A 22,912-nucleotide genomic window follows, 5' to 3' on the forward strand; every position below is an offset into this window, starting at 1 on the left:
TTCCATTTTTAGAGTATTGCCTTTATCTCCCTTGTTTAGACCTTCTATACACACTTTCCGCCTTTCGGCTTTCCCTTCCTGGCTTCACACTGGTTTTCCAACTGAGTGCTTTATGTCCAGACAGGTGCTTCTCTTTTCTCCAAATGCCTCTTTAATTTTCCTGTATGCAGTATCCATCTTTCCACTTGTGAAATACATGCTTCTAAATCCTTGCTATTTTGCCCTTTCTAACAATCACATTTTTTAGTCACCTGTATTCCCTTTCGCCTGCTTCATTTGCTGTACTTTTATATTGTCTCCTTTCAGCAGTTAAATTCAGTATCTCTTGTGTTAGACAAGGATTTCTACCAGGCCTTGTCTTTTTACCTTATTTGACCTCAAATATTTCAACTTTTAAAGTTACACTCATATATTGTATTCCTCTGTCATGTTCTAGTCAACTCTACCTTTTTACAATTTCTTCAATTGTAATCCACAGATCATAACCAATCTACATCTACATCCGTACTCCGCAAGCCACCTGACGGTGGTCAGTGTTCACATCTGTCCCTGTAATCTCTTATAAATTAAAATCTGATTCCTAAATCTCCGCCTACGAGTTATACACTGAAGCACCAAAGAAACTGGTTAGGCATGCATATTCAAGTACAGAGATATGTAAACAGACATAATACGGCACTGCGGTCAGCAACGCCTACATAACAGAATGAGCGTCAGGCACAGTTGTTAGATTGGTTACTTCTGCAACAATGGCAGGTGACCAAGAGTTAAGTGAGTTTCAACGTGGTGTTGTAGTCGGCGCATGAGCAATAGGATACAGCATCTCTGAGGTAGCGATGAAGTGGGGATTTTTCCCGTACGACCATTTCACGAGTGTACTGCAAATATCAGGAATCCAGTAAAACATCAAATCTCCAACATGGCTGTGGCTCAAAAGAGACCCTGGAAGTACGTGATCAACAACACAAGAGAATCATTCAACACAACAGAAGCGCAACTCTTCCACAAATTGCTCCAGATTTCAATGCTAGATCATCAGCAAGTGTCAGTGTCCGAACCATTGAACAAAACATCATCAATATGGGCTTTCAGAGACGAAGGCCCACTTATGTACCCATGATGATTGCATGACACAAAGCTTTACACCTCGCCTGGGCCCGTAAAAACTGACATTGGACTGTTGATGATGTGTAACATGTTGCCTGGTTTCGTTTCAAATTTTATCGAACAGATGGACATGTATGGGTATGGAGACAACGACATGAATCCATGGACCCTACAGAACACCAGGGGACTATTCGAGCTGGTGCAGTCTCTGTAATGGTGTGGGGCATGTGCAGTTGGAGTGATACGGGACCCTGATAAGTCTAGATATGACTCTGAGGTGTGGCACGGGGAATAAGCAGCCTGTCTGATCACCTGCATCCACTCATGTCCATTGGGCATTCAGGCAGACTTCGGCAATTCCAGCAGGACAATGCGACAACCCCACGCATCCAGAATTGCTACAGAATGGCTCCGGGAACACTCTTCCGAGTTTAAACACTTCCGCTGGCCACCAACCCTCCCCCCAGACATGAATATTACTGAACATATCTGGAATGCTTTGCAACATGGTGTTCAGAAAGAGATCTCCACTGCCTCGTACTCTTACAGCTTTAGGGACAACCCTGCAGGATTCATCATGTCAATTCCCTCCTCCAGCACTACTTCAGAAATTACTCCAGTCCATGCCACCTCATATTGAAGCACTTCTGCATGCTTGCGGGGACCTCACACAATCTTAGGCAGGCGTACCAGTTTCTTTGGCTTTTTAGCGTGTCATCAATTTGAAAGCTTCTGGTGTCTCCAGGTCTCTTCAACGTATACGACCTTCTTTCACGATTCTTAAACTAAGTGTTAACAATATTAAAATACGCTCTGTGCAAAATTCTAGCAGGCAGCTTCCTCTTAAATTCCTTTTCCACAGTCCATATTCACCTATTATTTTTCCTTCTCTTCCTTTTCCCACTATCGAATTCCAGTCCCTCATCACTATTAAATCTTTGTCTCCTTTAACTATCTGCGTAATTCCTCTTATTTCATTGAGCGTTTCTTCAATCTCTTCAGCATCTACAGAGCTAGTTGGCATATAAACTCTTACTACTGTGGTAGACATGGGCTTTGGGTCTATCTTGGCTATGCTAATGCATTGTCTATGCAGTTCAGTTCATAGTTGCTTACCCACATTCCTATTTCCTTATTCATTATTCACCCCACTCCTGCTTTACCCCTATTTGACTTTGTATTCATAACTCTGTATTCACCTGACCAGAAGTCCAGTTCCTCCTGCCACCGATTCCCACTATATGTAACTTCAACCTATCAATTTCCCTTTCTAAATTTTCTAACCTACCTGCCTGATGGGTCTACGATTCCATTCTCCAATCTGTAGAGTGCCAGTTTTGTTTCTCCTGATGACGACATCCTCCCAAGTAGTCACCCCTCAGAGATCCGAATGGAGCTATTTTACCTCCGGCGTATTTTACCTAAGAGGATGCCATCATCATGTAATCTCACAGTAGATTTGCATTCCCTCAAGAGGCATTACAGCTGTAGTGTCCCGTTGCTTTCAGCCATTCACAGAACCAACACAGCAAGGCCATTTTGGCAATGTCACAAAGCCAGATTCGTTAATCATGTAAACTGTTGCCCCACCAATTACTGAAAAGGCTGCTGCCACTCTTCAGAAATCACACACATGTCTGGCTTTTCAACAAATACCCCCTCCATTATGGTTGCACCTACAGTATGGCTACCTGTATCATTGAGGCAAGCAAACTACTCCACCAATGGCAAAGTCCATGGCTCATGGGGGAAGGAGAGGACTTGACAGTGTAGTTACTGGATATATGCAGTAAACGATACTACTATGCTGCCCCTATTTGTTACAAAGTCAATAATAACATAACTGTTGAATGTTATTAATTACTTATGCAAGATGACATACAAATGCTAAAGCAAATAAAAGAGATTTAACACTATAAATACAAAAAATGAACTCAAAATTAGAAGGGCCAGTTTAAACAGATTTTTACCCAGACAGTTGACAGCTGATTTACATGAAAAAACTGGAAACAGTTTTTGTGTTTATGCAAGCATTAAAGCAAATGGACATGTATTGCACAGCAACCATGAAAATACCTTATGCTCCGGAATTTTGCAGCTCTTGTCTCACTTGCATGTCTGATGATCTAGTGCAGGTGCACGTGCTGTAGGCTCCTTAGCCTTTTTAGTTTGTATGCAATAGTCCAGTTCATTACTTGGCCTCGCAAATTTTGTAAAGTTTGACCTATGTGACATACATGCAGCAATGTATCTCCCCGCAATGTATCTCTGAAAGCTTCACAGTTCTTGTGATCCTCTTGGATCAATTAATGGCAATTAATTGAGTAACCAATTATTCTGGTTATTGGTTTTGGACATACCAATATTTCTTTCATGGCAAATATTACATAACTGGTTACCCTTACAGTTAACTACTACAATTTTTCTGCTTCTTTTTTAAAGCCTGTTAAGCATTAACTTAATAAGTGTGGCTGTCCCCTAGTACTCATAGTATAACAAGCAAAATCAGAACAATTTGAGTTGATCGTGTGTTTACGCTCGCAGCCCTCATATCAAGTAACCAAAGAAATCAATGATGAAATTTATGCAACACAAACAAAGTAATATAATTTTCTTGTTTTTTGTCAAGAAAGTTAATGGACACAAACATTTAGATACCATAATATAAATGTCTCAAAGAGCATCTGCAAGAACAATACTAAAGAGACACTCAAAACAGTGAGGAGACCAAACTGTTTGCACCATGTATGAGTTTAGATCCTCACTTTGAAGGGCTCCATTTTCATGATTCGTCGGCAGTAAATAGTGTAGTTACCACTTCAAATCCTATTGTTCAGAAGAAGCAACCACAGAAAGCAGCCAGTATTGAAGAATCACAAGCACAGTTACAGGTTATTGCAGAAGATTATTTTTGAAGCATTCATGAGACACTCGTACCAATACAGCAGAAGCATAACTCTACCACAGTAATAGTAAACAAACAGGATTTAGTCTCTGACTATTCAGACCAACCTGTAATTACTGAAAATCATCACCTCTGCAATCCACAAAAAACAGTGTGGCTTGTAAGTATCTTTGAACAGTGACTCCCTCTGTTCCTTCTGAAAGATAGTTTTATAATGCAGGGGACACAGCAACAGCTTGCTGTTCGAGACTCAGTGGGAAAAAGGTAACACCAATTATTGTTCCTCAGTACACTCCCTCAAAAATGCTGGTCCTTGCAAGCACATTCTCAACAGTAAGTGTGTTAAAAAATAATATTAATTAGCTCTTCTAACAAATGTTAAATAAGAGTGTATTTCTGATAAAAATAAAATGGTATGCCATCATGACAGACTAATGCAATGCTTCCCCACCTCTCAATGATGGACTGTGGAATCAGCTCCTTACAATGTGAAATGAGAGAGTGTGAATGAATTCAGTACAGAACTTCACATCTGTTGTTTATTGTCGAAACAGTAACTGCAAGACAAATAGGAGACTCGTGTAACTTACACTTTCCATTCAACATAGCTCTCCTGTTGAGTGCACAGCTTGGTTCCTCTACTCTATACTACACTCCATCAAAAGTGCCAAAAGAAAAAAGTCTAAATATCAATTGAAACAATATTGTCCACTGTGTCATCCAAGTTCCACATTTTAATCCCATAGAAAGCCCTTGGCCATCTAAAATGTTAAGTACTGGGCATCTCCTTTCATCAGTGATGTCAAAATGGACAATATATTTTAAATTATACATGTGAGAAAAAGGTGTTCTGTACCAGGTGTGCTGCCTGAGGTCGTGCTCCCTTGCATTGAATTTCAATGTCCAGAATATCGATGGCTCATTTGTTCAATGTTGTTCTTTGGAATAAGGAGCTGTGGCTCAGACTTTAAAATATAGTAGTCTTCTGTTGAACCAGGCGATGAAGGCTGTGCCAAGCATGATCAGTTTTCTGGAAAACTACAGTATTTTGGTACACTACGTTAAGTTTCATCACTGTGAGAAGGTTGAACCATAAAGCAGTACCAACAGTTTCGTGGTGATGTCATGAGGGCAACAATATGGTATGAAATGTTGGTCCAAAAATCTAGACTGGCAATCCACAATATAGTTTATTTGACCTACCATTTTTGTACATGGTTTTGTGTACCATGAGACAGGCATTAGCAAATATTTTGTTATTGATGGGCTTTCTTTCTGTAGAGAAATGTGTTCTGCATTATATATACAGGACAGATAGTGGAACCTGGAGTGGCTGTTAAAACTGATGAACAACTGTCTCATTTTACTTTTATTGCTGTTGGGCATAGTAGGAATGGGTGGGAGGGGTTTTTCAGAGAGTACAATGAAGCAGAATCGGTGGTCTGAGAGAGAAGATCAAATAATGTTTTTATTTGGTTGTTCCTGTGTTACCTATCTTGTTTACTGAATTTTTATTTCTTTTTTATTTTTATTATTATTATTTTTTATATATTTAAATTTTTTGCCACTGGCAAGAGCACTTTTTGATAAGTACATCAATGATCTGAAATCCATTTAGCGTATATTGTGGATTTGTTTTAGCCACATAGGTCAACTGAAGTGAATGATATGAGACATACATTCATACTGTTGTGTTATTTGCTTTGATTGTAAAATACTGTAAAATGGGAACCAACCTAATGAGGCAGTGCAATTGTTAAGTCACCTGCCAAGCTCTTATTTGGGAAAATGGAGCTTGCTGTGTTTGGTTGCCTTGAATTTTCTAAATCATTTCAGGCAAATATCAGGACAGTTCCTTGATCAAGGCCAAAGTCAACCACTTGTCCTATCCTCATAGAACATACTTAATATATATCTGTGTAAGCCCATATAGATTTTATGAGCTATATATTTTCATTGTTATATGATGACAAATCATATGTCACTGTAAGATGAATCCCTGGATGAATGCATAAATAAATAAAAATACTGCTTAAGCACGATTGGTGGGTACTGTGAAGCTGAGTTTAGACATGCACGTAAAGTAGAGATAATTGTATCTGTCCCCATTATACTGGGTGTACATGAGATGCCTCTTCACCATTTTCACAAATTAACAGGTCAAAGCCAATGCCCAATATTAAACCATTCAGCATTCCCAAAACTGTTACACTATGAATTCTGTAGCAGAACAAACACATTCCATCTCCCTATCCTTTGCAGAATATCATATAAAATTTCCTGGATGGACTCCTTAGTAATATAAGATTCTTTGAAGTGGTGAAAGGAGAAAAATATCCATAAATCTATTTTGACAAACTTGGCAGGCATATACATTGTGGAACTGTGGTGCAGACTGCTAAAGGGCCTTCACCTGAGCAACTCTGTATAAGATCAAGGATTATTTTTCACTTATTAGTTATAGCAACACTTGGGCAGCTATAACTAAACATTGTTCAACTACAGGAGGAATGAGACTAACCACAGAAGCCTTTAAACATACAACAAGGTAACTGACAGTCCTGAAGACATGGAATCACTCAATTCCTAGAGCTACACAGCACAAAATAAAGTACAGAACAACTTTCTCTGAAACAGAGATTATCTAACATTACAATCTCAAGTCCTGGTTCCAATGTGGGAGGTAGGTGAAGCACTCATTAAATTTAATGAAATACTGTCAGCAATACCAGCAACCTGATTTGCTCCATGAGGCCATTAGACAAACACATAAACCAATCATTCAAATCATTATGTGGGTAAAATTTTACTTACAGCAGCAGAACCATAGTGTCCTGATGCAGACAACAACTAGACACGAAGTCAGTAATTAATGCCATTCGTGCTCTATGGCTGACAAGTTCTTGTACATGCCCTTGTCTATTCAGTAAATTAATTATTCTCTTAAAGCGAACATTTCATAACAAAATGTTTGCATTAATATGAACGTCACAATTCTGAGCATGCAACTGTCATTACCAACATCACCATACCGCACTGCCCCTACTGGAAGCAAAATTTAACCCAGTACATGCCATAACAAGAATTGCAGTTATTTTAATTACACTGCACTTGGTAGCTTCACCAGCTCAAAATGAAACTATCAACTTTCAACCCTGTCTAAACCTCCTGGTTTCCCTACAGATCTGTCTGTTCTTAGGATTCAAAATAATATTATTATTATTATTATTATTATTATTATTATTATTATTATTATAACAATAATAATGACAAACAAGCAAAAGAAAATTTATTGGCACTCTGTTCTGCCATTGTTTGTGCACGCATGTCGTCACGTATTCTGGATCAAAGCAAATATTCGGTTTTGTTTCTACAACTGACCTAAATTCAGTAAACAACAAGGTCTGGAAGATATACAAATGTAAAAACTATAGCATTGTAACTCAATCAGCAATACAAAGCTTCAAACCTCTAAACGAAAACAAAAAATTGTGATAGGCCTAGTTTTAGCTGTGCCAGAAATGGACCAATGTAAACAGTGTGTGGTAACTTTCAAGACAAATCTTGACAAGTGCAACCATAAAATAGGTATCTGACAGAAATTTCCACCAAGTAGGTTCTACAAGACAATGATCTGAGGCCCCGTGAGATAAGGGTGTAACAAACAAAAATAACAGAACTGGAAGACAGTACTGCCATCTATAGCAGAGGATGCAGTCAGTCTTTAACAGGAAATAATCTATAATACACAGCTCCGATTTCCAAGAGGGAGGGGCTTAATGAGGCAGTAAAGCTGTCTAAGACACTGATCCCCCATTAGGGATAATGGAGGTGCTCTGTCCAGCCAGCCCGATATGGATTTTCTGTGGCTTTCCTATCCCCATAAAGTATGTTACGCATGGTGATGGTGTGTATTTCGACTTATTTGACCCTGAAAAACCCTACATCATTGTGAGATGATCATTGGTCGAACCACGGCAACCACACAACATAAAACATGTGGGGCAATTCTGCAGTAACTATGTAAGTCTCAAACCTTTACATGTAGATGAAAAACACAGTCATAAAATCAAAGTGAGCCAAGAGTCAATTTAAAGTTACATAAAGGTCTATGTCCATGCACCTAGCTGATAAAAGACATTGCACAATATATCTTGAGTATGTGTAAAGACTTTTAGATAACAAGATATTCAACATATTCGGTACAATTAAAAAAAATACACTCTTCAAAATGCTGTGTTTGGATAGGCTACATAAACACATTATCAGCGATACTAAATCGGATGAGTAAACTCGAATTTCATTTTGGTTAAGTTAAAAGGATGCCCACTTACACTAATGACTGGAAAAACAACGTATCGAGTGGCAAGTTTAGAAAAAAATGAAAAACGCGGGTCTTGTACTAGAGAGAATTTTTCTTTTTACTTTATAAGAAAATTGACTCACCCAATCTCGATTTGTTGCTGTCTGTGTCGTTGTAATATTTGGCTGATGCAGAATCATTGTAATATTTGGATGAAGCAGAAAATCCACTGTCTGAAGATGAAGTCTTGTTCAACGGTTCTTGAAATCTTCGTCGAGAAACGTATCCAGAGTCGCCGGCTCTTTCCACTTTTCTGGAAGCTGCGGCTCCCCTGCCTCGGAAATTTGAACTTCTTCCATCAGCTGCTCCTCGAGCCATTCGAGATTCATCTCTCGCGCCGCGAGGTCGTTGCTTATTAAGCCTGTCACCTTTATCCCTCTGGCAAATTACAATCGTAGGTAGCGAGTTACGTTGAGTTTTGTCACCCGCAATATTTATCACTTTCTCTTTCTCACTATCCTTATCCAAAACCCTGCTGCACTTGTTTTCAACTTCAAAATCTTTGCTATCTTCTGAATCTCTAGCGCTTTTAGAAGCCTTGAGCTTGTTTCCTGAACTATTGGTTATCATTACCCACACGTTACATTACGAGGAGTTTACTACATAGCTTACAGTGCAAGCTTTTGCTTTCCGAAAGCGTATTAACGGAATGACGAAACAAACATCAACAGACTAACCGCTCACTCTACATATGAGATACACAGCCACCATTGCATGCAATAATTATCTGAATATGATTGGTTGACTCCGTTCCATACTATTGGCCTGCGATTGGACAAGTTTCGTACCTCTTCTTTCGAACGCTAGATGGCAACAGCTGTAGTGCTGATACTAAAACTTTTTAGACGTCTGAAATCGATTGTCGCAACATCGTTGACTTCAAAGTATGGAAAATAGGGAAAACTGCAATTGCCATCGAAGATGCTGCGTTATATAAAAGATAAATTTTAACACTAATTTTGCTATAAATAATCAAAATTTCTGAGCAAAAACGTGTTATTCTGTGAAACAAGAGTGGAACAGTCTATTGAATCAGTAATGTCTTTGAAATTAAAGTCATTTCCCCAAGTTCCGCACTTTGCGGAACGGGACGAAACATCAAAACAGTCCATAAAATATTTCAAAAGTGGTTATTCATAAAGACCACAACGGAACGGGACGTCAACGCCGCCAAGGCTACTCGAATAGAAAGATTTCACGTTTACGGCGGTGGCTGGGCTTTAAAGCCTTCTGCTAAGATCTCCGCACTCATACATGTAGCAGTTAAGTTCGTAATTTGTACCTTTTTGTTCTTAATCTTATTATTTGTCTTGTTTTCGTGTCACACAGCAAGCGCTCCATGACAACTTGGATATTTTTCTCATGAGTCTTCTTCTACAAAACATGCCAGGTATCGGAAAGGAAAAATAATTTATCTTTTACAACACCCGGACGAATAAAAAATCCACACTGTGAATAAACAAGAACGTAAAATGTTGAAACAATTTTACGTAACCAGTTTCAATAGTGAAAATGTCAGCATTATTTACTGAGAACATACATTTGTTCTTGACATTATTTGGTATTTAAAAACAAAGAAAACACAATGAATCAGGTACAAAGGTACTATGTATTGACTTCTAAATAATGTTAAACGTTTTTGCCTGAATGTGTGTTGTTTAGTAAATAAATGTCGATGTTCTGAGACGCTTGAACGACGCATTTTCTGTTGTTTCTGTTCTCTGAACTTTAGCACACAAATTTTGTCAAGAACATCCGTTATGAATTACACTAAATGAACTTAATCAGTACCGCTTTCTTAATTCTTATACACTATGCCGACATTTTATATCACAAATCGTATCACATACAATTGAAATCACGTTGACTTTCCGTCTAGCTCGAAAACACTTTTATTCGATGGTAATGTAAGTTAATAATTTGGAAATGCTGGTAGGTTAATCTTTGGATCCATTCATACCTCTAAGGCTGTCTAGATATTACATAAATAAAATATTAGGAAATAAATGGAACATATAGTTTAAAAACAAATTTGAACACTGTCCTATGTCTACTTTGCCTAAACATAGCAGAAAAAATTACAAATGAAACTCTTATGGTTTTGTCAAATCTTCAGAAACTCTTGCAGTGAAAACACTCAGCAGGAATTTCATTACTGATAGTGGTAATTCAAACGCAAACATGAAGATACACAACTTAATGATAGATCATAAGCTTGAAGAATAGTGACAATCCATCATAATGTAAATAAATCTCCTCCATCAACATCTATTTTTTTATCTCTGGAGGAAAAAATGTCTCAGATACGAGAGATACAAAGTTTTAAGTACAGATGTTCAAGAAGGTGTCCTATACTATATAAAATAAAATACTAAACAGTAATAAATGTGCAGTAAGAATTCTCACATAAAAGAAACTATTTCTGCTCTAGGCTTACAAAGTTAGTTGGGAAAGAATTGAGAATCTATGTTAGGAAGGTGTCAAGAAAATTTTTGTTTTCTTTTTAAGAAGATATATTTTGCGTTTATTGTTGGTGGATTTGGATGTTATGGTACTCAGTCTTGAACAATGACCTTGTGATTATTAATTCCTTTAGCCATCATGACATTCTCTATTTATTCATGGTTGTTAGACACCAAGAGGGATAATATGTTAAAGCAATCATTGATACTTCATGTGGAATCCTGAAATAATTGCTCAGACTAATTAAAAAAATTAGTTCAATTTCAGTCGATGTTTGATTCCTACCATTTTTTCCCTCATTTCCTGTTGTTCTAGCATTTCCTGCATTTTCACTAATATATCGAGCGTAGATTAAAGTCACCACAACTTCACTTGTATGAGTCGGCTGGCTATTCGAAATGATACATTTTCTACAGGCTTGCAGCAACTATACATAACCTGTACCCTTACTAACTCGTAGCAACTATTTATTTCTATTTCACCACATGGCAAATTATGCCTCATGGCAACAAATGTACTGCCACCAACTGTATTTAATCTTCTTTAGTTTTCCAACCCAGTCTTTTAGCAAAAGGAATAAAAAGTAGTAAAAAGCGTCCATGAAGCATGCATGAGCAGCTACAGCCTAGTGGCTGCAGTGTCACGACATGTGGGTCACAATAACATGCATGTAGAGGGAATTGCGAGATAAGGCTAGCTACATTCAGCAGAAAACTGCACCATGTCGTAGCGATAACCGTATCATGTGAGTTGATGTTACCACACCAGGGCAAGTGTCATGGTATGGCTGCATTACTAGGCACCAGGTTTTAGTGAAACAAATGCACCTCAGATGAGTGAATATAAATATGTCCGATTTTTTAGGCAGAAGCATTATACTGTGCAGGATCAACCGTCAAGACCACCATGCCAGGCCCATCCTGAATAGTGAGATGACTGACTCCCTTCAGCAGCAGCCACAGATTCTAAACCAGGCTGCACCTGCCTCTGCAAGTTTTGAGTTCCTTGTGGGACTAACTGCCACAGCAGTGTCAACCTGCCATTCACACCTGCTGCTGCCTGCACTGAGTTCCCTACAGTGCTTAATGCCTCAGTGTCAGCTACTGTGAGACTCCTGCCAGAGGGCAGTGGGTTGAATCCTAAGAACAACAGTCTTCATGCGCCACTGTTGTGAACACGGGCAGGGATAAGGGGCCACTCCAGACTCAGACACCATAGCTGACCGAGAAGTAGTCTGCTGCTGACGTCAGAGCCGTCAGCTACCCACAGGCCTTCGCCATCAATGCAAGATGCCTCTGCAGCCTCGTCTCAGCTGGGTAGAAGCCACTGCTCATCCATTAGCGCCAACAGGGTCAACAGAGTGAGGCATATTCTGCCTCGCTGAGCCACAACAAAGCATGTACCAAAGTTGAATGAAGCATTCTTTACTGTCAGCAGTGTTTCTGTTGGGTCCTTCAGCTTGTCACCGCCCCCGCTCACCCCTCTGAGTAGAACTGCACGCTTCATATCCTTTCTAAGCACTGATATGATTGGTAATGGGAGTGATTGCCATGTGTTGTGTTATACTGAACATGCAACTATTCTGTCGAGGAGTTAGTGGGTGATCAAAAAGTCAGTATAAACCACAGAATAATGTAGATAGAGAGGTAAAAATTGACACACATGCTTGGAATGACATGGGTTTTATTAGAACCACCCCATATTGCTATGCACGTGAAAGATCTCTTGCGCGCGTCGTTTGGTGATGATCGTGTGCTCAGCCGCCACTTTCATCATGCTTGGCCTCCCAGGTCCCCAGACCTCAGTCCGTGCGATTATTGTCTTTGGGGTTACCTGAAGTCGCAAGTGTATCGTGATCGACCGACATCTCTAGGGATGCTGAAAGACAACATCCGACGCCAATGTCTCACCATAACTTCAGACATGCTTTACTGTGCTGTTCACATCATTATTCCTCGACTACAGCTATTGTTGAGGAATGTTGGTGGACATATTGAGTATTTCCTGTAAAGAACATCATCTTTGCTTTGTCTTACTTTGTTATGCTAATTATTGCTATTCTGATCAGATGAAGCGCTATCTGTCGGACATTTTTTGAACTTTTGTATATATTTGGCTCTAATAAAACCCCATGTCATTCCAAGCATGTGCATCAATTTTTACCTCTCTATCTACATTATTCCGTGATTTATTCAGTTTTCAAATTTATACTGACTTTTTGATCACCTGGTACTTGAAAAATTAAGCTGATCCTTGTTGTATTGTTGTTTGCGTTTACTTAAACTTAGGACTTGACTTTTGTCAGGTTCATAAACATTTTATTTTTGTCTGTTATTACTTTTATCTCATAATTTCATGTACTGACATTTTCCATGGTCCTGGAGATTTGCTCCTCGTACGGAACTTGATGTGTAAATAAATAAGTAAATAAAACTAATTTGAACTTAAATATCCACTGGAGAGAAAATTGCTTCTTCATTGCGCAAGGTGATGGAATGATGAAAGTAAACAAGGCCACAGCAATGGCAAAATCAGGAACACAAGATGTCTACAGAGAGGAGACTATACAGTCAGTAGCTAATTAGGTGTTCAGATAATTAGCTAGCAGAGAAAAATGAACAGATAGAATTGTTAGTCACAGATTCTAGGAGTGGATCTAGCTGTTGTTAACTAATTAGGTGCAGCTATTGCTAGTTTCTATATGGACAAAATCGAAGAGTCAGCTTTAAAGAAAGCAAATAAGGAACCATCTCACTGGTATCGATTTTTGTAAGACACAGTTGTGGTCTGACCACATAGTAAATGAGTTTTCGACGTATTATTTGGTTTTCTAAATAATATAAATCCAAAAATTCATTTCACTGTGGAAATAGAAAATGGCAACAAAATATCTTTCTTGGATGTATTTTAGTTACAAGACAGGCTGATAGAAGTTTGGAGAATAAGCTTCTTTGAAAAGTAACACACACAGACAAATACTTAGTTAAGAACTCTAATCACCAACCACAGACGTTTTGTTAAAAGTCTTGCCAACAGAGAGAAAAGGGGTTGCATGGAGTACCTGAGTGCTGAATTACATCATCTAAAGCAGAGTTTCATAGACAGTGGCTACTTGTAGAAATACATAAACAATATTCTACAGCCAAATAACAAAAGGCTGAAGGACAAGAATGAGAAACAACGATAGAAGAATACAGTTTGCCTCCCTTTTACAACAAAAGGAACAGATCAGATCAGAAAGTTTTTACAGAAACTCTACTTAAACCAGTATTTAGATCAACAAAGAAAATAAGGCAAGAACTCCTGTTTATGAAAGACAAATGCCACCTTCTGTAAACATGTGACATATATAAAATTCCGAGTATATGTGGTAAAGTTTACACTACTGGCCATTAGAATTGCTACACCAAGAAGAAATGCAGATGATAAACGGGTATTTATTGGACAAATATATTATACTAGAACTAACATGTGATTGCATTTTCACGCTATTTCGGTACATGGATCCTGAGAAATCAGTACCCAGATAAACCACCTCTGGCCGTAATAACGGCCTTAGTACGCCTGGGCATTGAGTCAAACAGAGCTTTGATGGTGTGTACAGGTACAGCCGCCCATGCAGCTTCAACACGATACCACAGTTCATCAAGAGTAGTGACTGCCGTATTGTGATGAGCCAGTTGCTTGGCCACCATTGACCAGAAGTTTTCAATTGGTGAGAGGTCTGGAGAATGTGCTAGCCAGGGCAGCAGTCAAATATTTTCTGTATCCAGAAGGGCCTGTACAGGAGCTGCAACATGCGGTGGTGCATTATCCTGCTGAAATGTAAGGTTTCGCAGGGATCAAATGAAGGGTAGATGCATGGGTCGTAACACATCTGAAATGTAACTTCCACTGTTCAAAGTGCAGTCAATGCAAACAAGGGGTGACCTAGACATGTAACCAATGGCACCCCATACCATCACGCCGGTTGATACGCCAGTATGGCGATGACGAGTACACGCTTCCAATGTGCGTTCACCGCGTTGTCGCCAAACACGGATGCGACCATCATGATGCTGTAAACAGAATCTGGATTCATCCAAAAAAAGCCGTTTTGCCATTCGTGCACACAGGTTCGTCGTTGAGTACACCATCGCAGGCGCTCCTGTCTGTGATGCAGTGTCAAGAGTAACCGCAGCCATGGTCTCCGAGCTGTTAGTCCGTGCTGCTGGAAACGTCGTTGAACTGTTCATGCAGATGGTTGTTGTCTTGCAAACGTCCCCATCTGTTGACTCAGGGATCGAGACGTGGCTGCACGTTCCGTTACAGCCATGCAGATAAGATGCCTGTCATCTCGACTGCTAGTGATACAAGGCCACTGGGATCAAGCACGGCGTTCCATATTACCCTCCTGAACCCACCGATTCCATATTCTGATAACAGTCATTGGATCTCGACCAACGTGAACAGCAATGTCGCGATACGATAAACCACAAGCGCGATAGGCTACAATCCGACCTTTATCAAAGTCGGAAACGTAATGGTACCCATTTCTCCTCCTTACACGAGGCATCACAACAACGTTTCACCAGGCAACGCCAGTCAACTGCTGCTTGTGTATGAGAAATCGGTCGGAAACTTTCCTCATGTCAGCACATTGTAGGTGTCACCACCGGCGCCAACCTTGTGCGAATACTCTGAAAAGCTAATCATTTGTATATCACAGCATCTTCTTCCTGTCGGTTAAATTTCTCGTTTGTAGCACGTCATCTTCGTGGTGTAGTAATTTTAATGGCCAGTAGTGTATATTGGAACAAACAAGAGAAGCGTGAATACACAGTATAGGAACGCAGAATCCTTTGCAGACTACAGAAAATAGACATACCGGCTTTAGCAGAGCATGCTCTTCAGCCACGAAGTCATGAAGTGAAGTTTTCTGGAACAAAAATTTTGTCTATGATGGACTATAGGCTCTGAACACTATGGGACTAGCTGCAAAGGTCATCAGTCCCCTAGAACTTAGAACTACTTAAACCTAACTAACCTAAGGACATCACACACATCCATGCCTAAGGCAGGATTCAAACCTGCGACCGTAGCGGTAGCGCGGTTCCAGAACCACTCGGCCACACTGGCCGGCTATGATGGACTATTGCCAATGTCTATGAACAGAAGCCATCGAAATATATAAACATAGCTATAATTTTACAGTAAAGAAGAGACCATGAAATTTAATGACATCCTGACAGTAGCTCTGCGGAAACGCTAAACAATTTTTTATCTTAAACAAGATGACAATTGGTACTTAAGTTTTATCTTTGACAAGGATCATCTTTGTTTATGACGTGCAACTCCAGTCATACCATTTCTTTCTAAAGTATATATGTCGCTCTAAAGATGTCCGACCCCTCAGTCATCAATAATCAGTGGAGGAGCAACGTTTCTGAAGATGTCCAGCGCAGTTCTGGGCGAAACGTTGGGAACAGAAACATTTCGTGGACCACAATCTTATACCACTGAAAGGTTTACCAGCAGCAGTATTGTGTCTCCATTTCCTGGTAGGTCGACTGAGGATATATCATCACTCATGGAGGATCTCAGCTCATCAGCTGACAAAGGAGATGGTCAGATAAGCGATTATTACAGACAGCAAGCTCACATTTAACAGGAAAAGCAAAGCCGTTTGCACAGTGCATAGAGGAGCTGTGCACAGCAGAGACTTTTGATCAATTCGTATGAGGATTGGAACAAAGTTATAGGAATCAGAACAGTGCACTGTTTTTCCATGAACAGGTGAATGTGCTTTCAAAAAGGCATAATGAAGCAGTAGAAGACTTTGCCAATAGAATTATGAAATTTAATGTACATACTTGTGAATTAACACAAAGTCAGGAGGTTAAGGAAGTGTTGCTAGAGGAAGCCAAGTAACATTAGCTTAATACTTTCTCAAGAGTTTAAGCACCAGACAAGCCTATAAGAATGTGCACAGTGGCGTGTAAAGATCTCTATGCATTGATTAGATTAGCACTGGAGCACGAGAAAACTGATGCTTCAACAGGTGTGAGGGATCAGAGAAATACTTTCACATCAAATGTAAAATGTTTCAATTGTGGACACACAGGACATGTGCAGAGGCAAAGCTACCAGCTACCGAGTGGTAATAACTATGGAGTGGGTTTCCAAAAGTTCAATAGTGGTAATTGTAGGGGTGGTCTGGGAGGATTATAAAAACCCATTAGGAGGGAACCCCACAACTGCGGAAGGAATTCCCAATAATGATAAATGCAGTAAAGCTGAAAGCAGAGGTGGTATGTAGCATAATGGTTGTGATAGGTGGAAGGGAATGTAAAGTTGTATTGGACACAGGGGTGCATGTGTCAATGGCTTCAAGAGAGATGGTAGATTGGATTGTCTGAAGCTACCATGTTACAAGTTGCATGAGGTAGGGGATAGTGGTATACGACCATTGGGGTAGGTTATGACGAATTTTTCGTTTGAGACAACCAAGAGTAGGCAATGTGTGAAAGTGGTGCCTCATGTAAGTGAGGGCTACAGCCTGATCCTAGGGTTTACTTTCTGCAAAACATCATGCGATAATTGACCTGCGACAATATATAGTGGAGTTTAGTGAGAAGACATTCTGCCTAGGGAGAGCTGTGTTAATATTGATATATCATGAGGAGTGTCTAGTGTACAGAACAACCCAGTTACATAATGAAAAATCATATCAACGCTCAATCACATTATTGTGTGCCAAGTGACTCTGGAAAGACACTATGGATGCAAGTGGAGCCTGACTTACCAAGTAATATATTGTGCGTAGTGGAATTGCTGGAAATGGTGAAGTACTGGAGATGTAGTACTGTATGTGAACAAGAGGAGGATAGATACAAGGAAATACACACCAGTGCGCATAATTTTGGCGCTGAGAAGTGTGGCGGTTTTTATGTATCATCAAAATCGACAAGTGCAATGAATATGGATGATACGATACTCTATGGTATTCTGTGGTTTGAATTCACTCTGTTTTTTTGTTTTTTTAGAAGTTGCATTGATTTGATTTTGTAAATGATGCTGACAATATTATACTCATGTTGTTGTCGTTGTTGTTGTTGTTGTTGTGGTCTTCAGTCCTGAGACTGGTTTGATGCAGCTCTCCATGCTACTCTATCCTGTGCAAGATTCTTCATCTCCCAGTACCTACTGCAACCTACATCCTTCTGAATCTGCTTAGTGTAGTCATCTCTTGGTCTCCCTCTACGATTGTTACCCTCCACACTGCCCTCCAATACGAAATTGGTGATCCCTTGATGCCTCAGAACATGTCCTACCAACCGATCACTTCTTCTGGTCAAGTTGTGCCACAGACGTCTCTTCTCTCCAATCCGATTCAATACTTCCTCATTAGTTATGTGATCTACCCATCTAATCTTCAACATTCTTCTGTAGCACCATATTTCGAAAGCCTCTATTCTCTTCTTGTCCAAAGTATTTATCATCCATGATTCACTTCCATACATGGCTACACTCCATACAAATACTTTCAGTTATGACTTCCTGACACTTAAATCTACACTCGATGTTAACAAATTTCTCTTCTTGAGAAACGCTTTCCTTGCCATTGCCAGTCTACATTTCATATCCTCTCTACTTCGACCATCATCAGTTATTTTGCTCTCCAAATAGCAAAACTCCTTTACTACTTTAAGTGTCTCACTTCCTAATCTAATTCCCTCAGCGTCACCCGACTTAATTCGACTACATTCCGTTATCCTCATTTTGCTTTTGTTGATGATCATCTTATATCCTCCTTTCAAGACACTATCCATTCTGTTCAACTGCTCTTCCAAGTCCTTTGCTGTCACTGACAGAATTACGATGTCATCGGCGAACCTCAAAGTTTTTACTTCTTCTCCATGGACTTTAATACCTACTCCGAATTTTTCTTTTGTTTCCTTCACTGCTGGCTCAATATACAGATTGAATAACATCGGGGAGAGACTACAGCCCTGTCTTACTCCCTTCCCAACCACTGCTTCCCTTTCATGTCCCTCGACTCTTATAACTGCCTTCTGGTTTCTGTACAAATTGTAAATAGCCTTTCGCTCCCTGTATTTTACCCCTGCCACCTTCAAAATTTGAAAGAGAGTATTCCACTCAACATTGTCAAAAGCTTTCTCTAAGTCTACAAATGCTAGAAACGTAGGTTTGCCCTTCCTTAATCTAGCTTCTAAGATAAGTTGTAAGGTCAGTATTGCCTCACGTGTTCCAACATTTCTACGGAATCCAAACTGATCTTCCCCGAGGTTGGCTTCTACCGGTTTTTCCATTCGTCTGTATAGAATTCGCGTTAGTATTTTGCAGCTGTGACTTATTAAACTGATAGTTCGGTAATTTTCACATCTGTCAACACCTGCTTTCTTTGGGATTGGAATTATTATATTATTCTTGAAGTCCGAGGGTATTTCGCCTGTCTCATACATCTTGCTCACCAGATGGTAGAGTTTTGTCATGACTGGCTCTTCCAAGGCCGTCAGTAGTTCCAATGGAATGTTGTCTACTCCGGGGGCCTTGTTTCGACTCAGGTCTTTCAGTGCTCTGTCAAACTCTTCACGCAGTATCTTACCTCCCATTTCATCTTCATCTACATCCTCTTCCATTTCCATAATATTGTCCTCAAGTACATCGCCCTTGTATAAACCTTCTATATACTCCTTCCACCTTTTTGCCTTCCCTTCTTTGCTTAGAACTGGGTTGCCATCTGAGCTCTTGATATTCATACACGTGGTTCTCTTCTCTCCAAAGGTCTCTCTAATTTTCCTGTAGGCAGTATCTATCTTACCCCTAGAGAGATAATCTTCTACATCCCTACATTTGTCCTCTAGCCATCCCTGCTTAGCCATTTTGCACTTCCTGTCGATCTCATTTTTCAGACGTTTGTATTCCTCTTTGCCTGCTTCATTTACTGCATTTTTATATTTTCTCCTTTCATCAATTAAATTCAATATTTCTTCTGTTACCCAAGGATTTCTAGCAGCCCTCGTCTTTTTACCTACTTTATCCTCTGCTGCCTTCACTACTTCATCCCTCAGAGCTACCCATTCTTCTTCAACTGTGTTTCTTTCCCCCATTGCTGCCAATTATTCCATTATGCTCTCCTTGAAACTCTGTACAACCTCTGGTTCTTTCAGCTTATCCAGATCCCATGTCCTTAAATTCCCACCTTTTTGCAGTTTCTTCAGTTTTAACCTACAGGTCATAACCAATAGATTGTGGTCAGAGTCCACATCTGCCCCTGGAAATGTCCTACAATTTAAAACCTGATTCCTAAATCTCTGTCTTACCATTATATAATCTATCTGATACCTTTTAGTATCTCCAGGATTCTTCCATGTATACAACCTTCTTTTATGATTCTTGAACCAAGTGTTAGCTATGATTAAGTTATGCTCTGTGCAAAATTCTACCAGACGGCTTCCTCTTTCATTTCTTAGCCCCAATCCATAATCACCTACTATGTTTCCTTCTCTCCCTTGTCCTACTGACGAATTCCAGTCACCCATGACTATTAAATTTTCGTCTCCCTTCACTACCTGAATAATTTCTTTTATCTCATCATACATTTCATCAATTTCTTCATCATCTGCAGAGCTAGTTGGCATATAAACTTGTACTACTGTAGTAGGCATGGGCTTTGTGTCTATCTTGGCCACAATAATGCGTTCACTATGCTGTTTGTAGTAGCTTACCCGCATTCCTATTTTCCTATTCATTATTAAACCTACTCCTGCATTACCCCTATTTGATTTTGTGTTTATAACCCTGTAGTCACCTGACCAGAAGTCTTGTTCCTCCTGCCACCGAACTTCACTAATTCCCACTATATCTAACTTTAATCTATCCATTTCCCTTTTAAATTTTCTAATCTACCTGCCCGATTAAGGGATCTGACATTCCACGCTCCGATCCGTAGAACGCCAGTTTTCTTTCTCCTGATAACGACGTCCTCTTGAGTAGTCCCCGCCCGGAGATCCGAATGGGGGACTATTTTACCTCCGGAAAATTTTACCCAAGAGGACGCCATCATCATTTAATCATACAGTAAAGCTGCATGCCCTCGGGAAAAATTACGGCCGTAGTTTCCCCTTGCTTTCAGCCGTTCGCAGTACCAGCACAGCAAGGCCGTTTTGGTTAATGTTACAAGGCCAGATCAGTCAATCATCCAGACTGTTGCCCCTGCAACTATTGAAAAGGCTGCTGCCCTTCTTCAGGAACCACACGTTTGTCTGGCCTCTCAACAGATACCCCTCCGTTGTGGTTGCACCTACGGTACGGCCATCTGTATCGCTCAGGCACGCAAACCTCCCCACCAACGGCAAGGTCCATGGTTCATGGGGGGGGGGGGGGGGGGCTTGTATGTGCAAATGCTGAATAAACCTTCGTTAAGTGAAATTAGTGTTCGTCATTCACACCTTCTTCTACGTGACACTATTCTGGTGGAGACGCTGGGTATTGGAAATTGCGATAGTGCACAATATCGACGACACAGTGGCTCCCATCAGGACACGATAGAGCCGCCGCTTACGTGGCGAGAAACCCGAGTTCCAGCCATATTCAACAGATCACAATCTTTCGGAGACAGAAGAAGAAGAGGACAGCAAGACTGTGCCGCCACATGAGACATCCTACCTGGTTCTCTGGTGACGATGGCCAATATCCAAATAAGTGGCTGAAGGTATATGAGCGTATAGCCAAATTTAACAAATGGGATGATACCGTGTGTTTGGCTAACGTATTTTTTTTTTTACTTGTATGTGTTCTGGCAGGAGGCAATTCGCTCCACGCTCTTGTATGTGCAAGTGCTGAATAAACCTTCGTTTTATGAAGTTTGAGTTCGTCATTCATCTAATTACATCTTCTTCTATGTGACAACATAGTTAAGGAAGACCAAAATTTAATTGTGATTGGAGACTGGAATTAGGTAGTAGGAAAAAGGAAATGGAAAAATAGTAGGTGACTATAGACTGGGGAAAGGAATGAAAGAGGAAGCCCCTGAATAGAAGTCTGCAGAGCATAACTTAATCATAGTTAACACTTGGTTTAAGAATCATAAAAGAAAGTTCATATGTGGAAGAGACCTGGAGTCACCAGAAGGTTTTCAAATGGATTATATAATGCTTAGTCAGACATTTAGGAACCAGATTTTAATTTTTAAAACATTGCAGGGGCAGATGTGGGCACTGACCACAATTTATTGGTTATGAACTGTAGATCAAAACTGAAGAAATTGGCAAAGGAAAGCAAATTAAGGAGAAAGGATCTACACAAGTTCAAAGAATCAGAGGTTGTAGAGAGTTTCAGAGGGAGCATTAGGCAATGGTTGACTAGAACAGGTCAGAGGAATACAGTAGATAATGAGTGCTAGCTTTAAAAGTTGAAATAGTAAATATCAAATAGGTAAAAAGACAAGGCCTAGTAGAAATCCCTGGATAACTCAAGAGATACTGAATTTCACTCATGAAAGAGGACAATATAAAAGCGCAGAAAATGAAGCAAATGAATACAGACGTCTAAAAAATGAGATTGTTAGGAAGTGCAAGATGGCAAAACAGGAATGGCTAGAGGACAAACGTAAGGATTTAGAAGCATATTTCACTAGTACGACGATTGATACCACCTACACGAAAATTAAAGAGCCCTTTGGAGAAAAGAGAAGCACCTGTATGAATATAAAGAGCTCAAATGGAAAACGGGTAAGCAGGCAGGAAGGGAAAGCCGAAAGGCGCAAAGAGTATATAGAAGGTCTGTACGCGCGAGTACTACTCTAGAAATGGGAGAGAATGTAGGTGAAGATGAGATGTGAGATATGATACAGTGAGAACAACTTGACAGAGCTGTGAAGGATCTAAGTGGAAACGCCCCAGGAGTAGAAGACAAGCCGTCAGGACTATTGGTAACCTTGGGAGAGCCAGCCATGACAAAACTTTTCCATCTGGTGCGCAAGATGAGACAGGCGAAATGCTTTCAAGAAGAATGTAGTAATTCCAGTTCCAGAGAATGCAGTTGCTGACAGGTGTAGAAATACCGAATTA

At 40.0% G+C, this 22,912-nt stretch overlaps 1 protein-coding gene across 1 annotated transcript in view; it reads right to left on the reverse strand.

Annotated features, from left to right (window-relative positions):
- The window catches only part of LOC126353895 (serine/threonine-protein kinase SMG1-like), a 364,235-nt gene extending 355,041 nt beyond the window's left edge, over nucleotides 1–9,194 (reverse strand). Inside the window, exon 1 of the mRNA XM_050003118.1 lies at nucleotides 8,459–9,194. Within this exon, the coding sequence (XP_049859075.1) occupies nucleotides 8,459–8,945 (487 nt within the window). The 5' untranslated portion in view covers nucleotides 8,946–9,194. The remainder of the gene's footprint in view (nucleotides 1–8,458) is intronic.
- Between the last annotated feature and the right edge of the window lie 13,718 nt (nucleotides 9,195–22,912).

This window comes from Schistocerca gregaria, chromosome 3 (genome assembly GCF_023897955.1).
Source record: "Schistocerca gregaria isolate iqSchGreg1 chromosome 3, iqSchGreg1.2, whole genome shotgun sequence".
Lineage (NCBI taxonomy): Eukaryota > Metazoa > Arthropoda > Insecta > Orthoptera > Acrididae > Schistocerca > Schistocerca gregaria.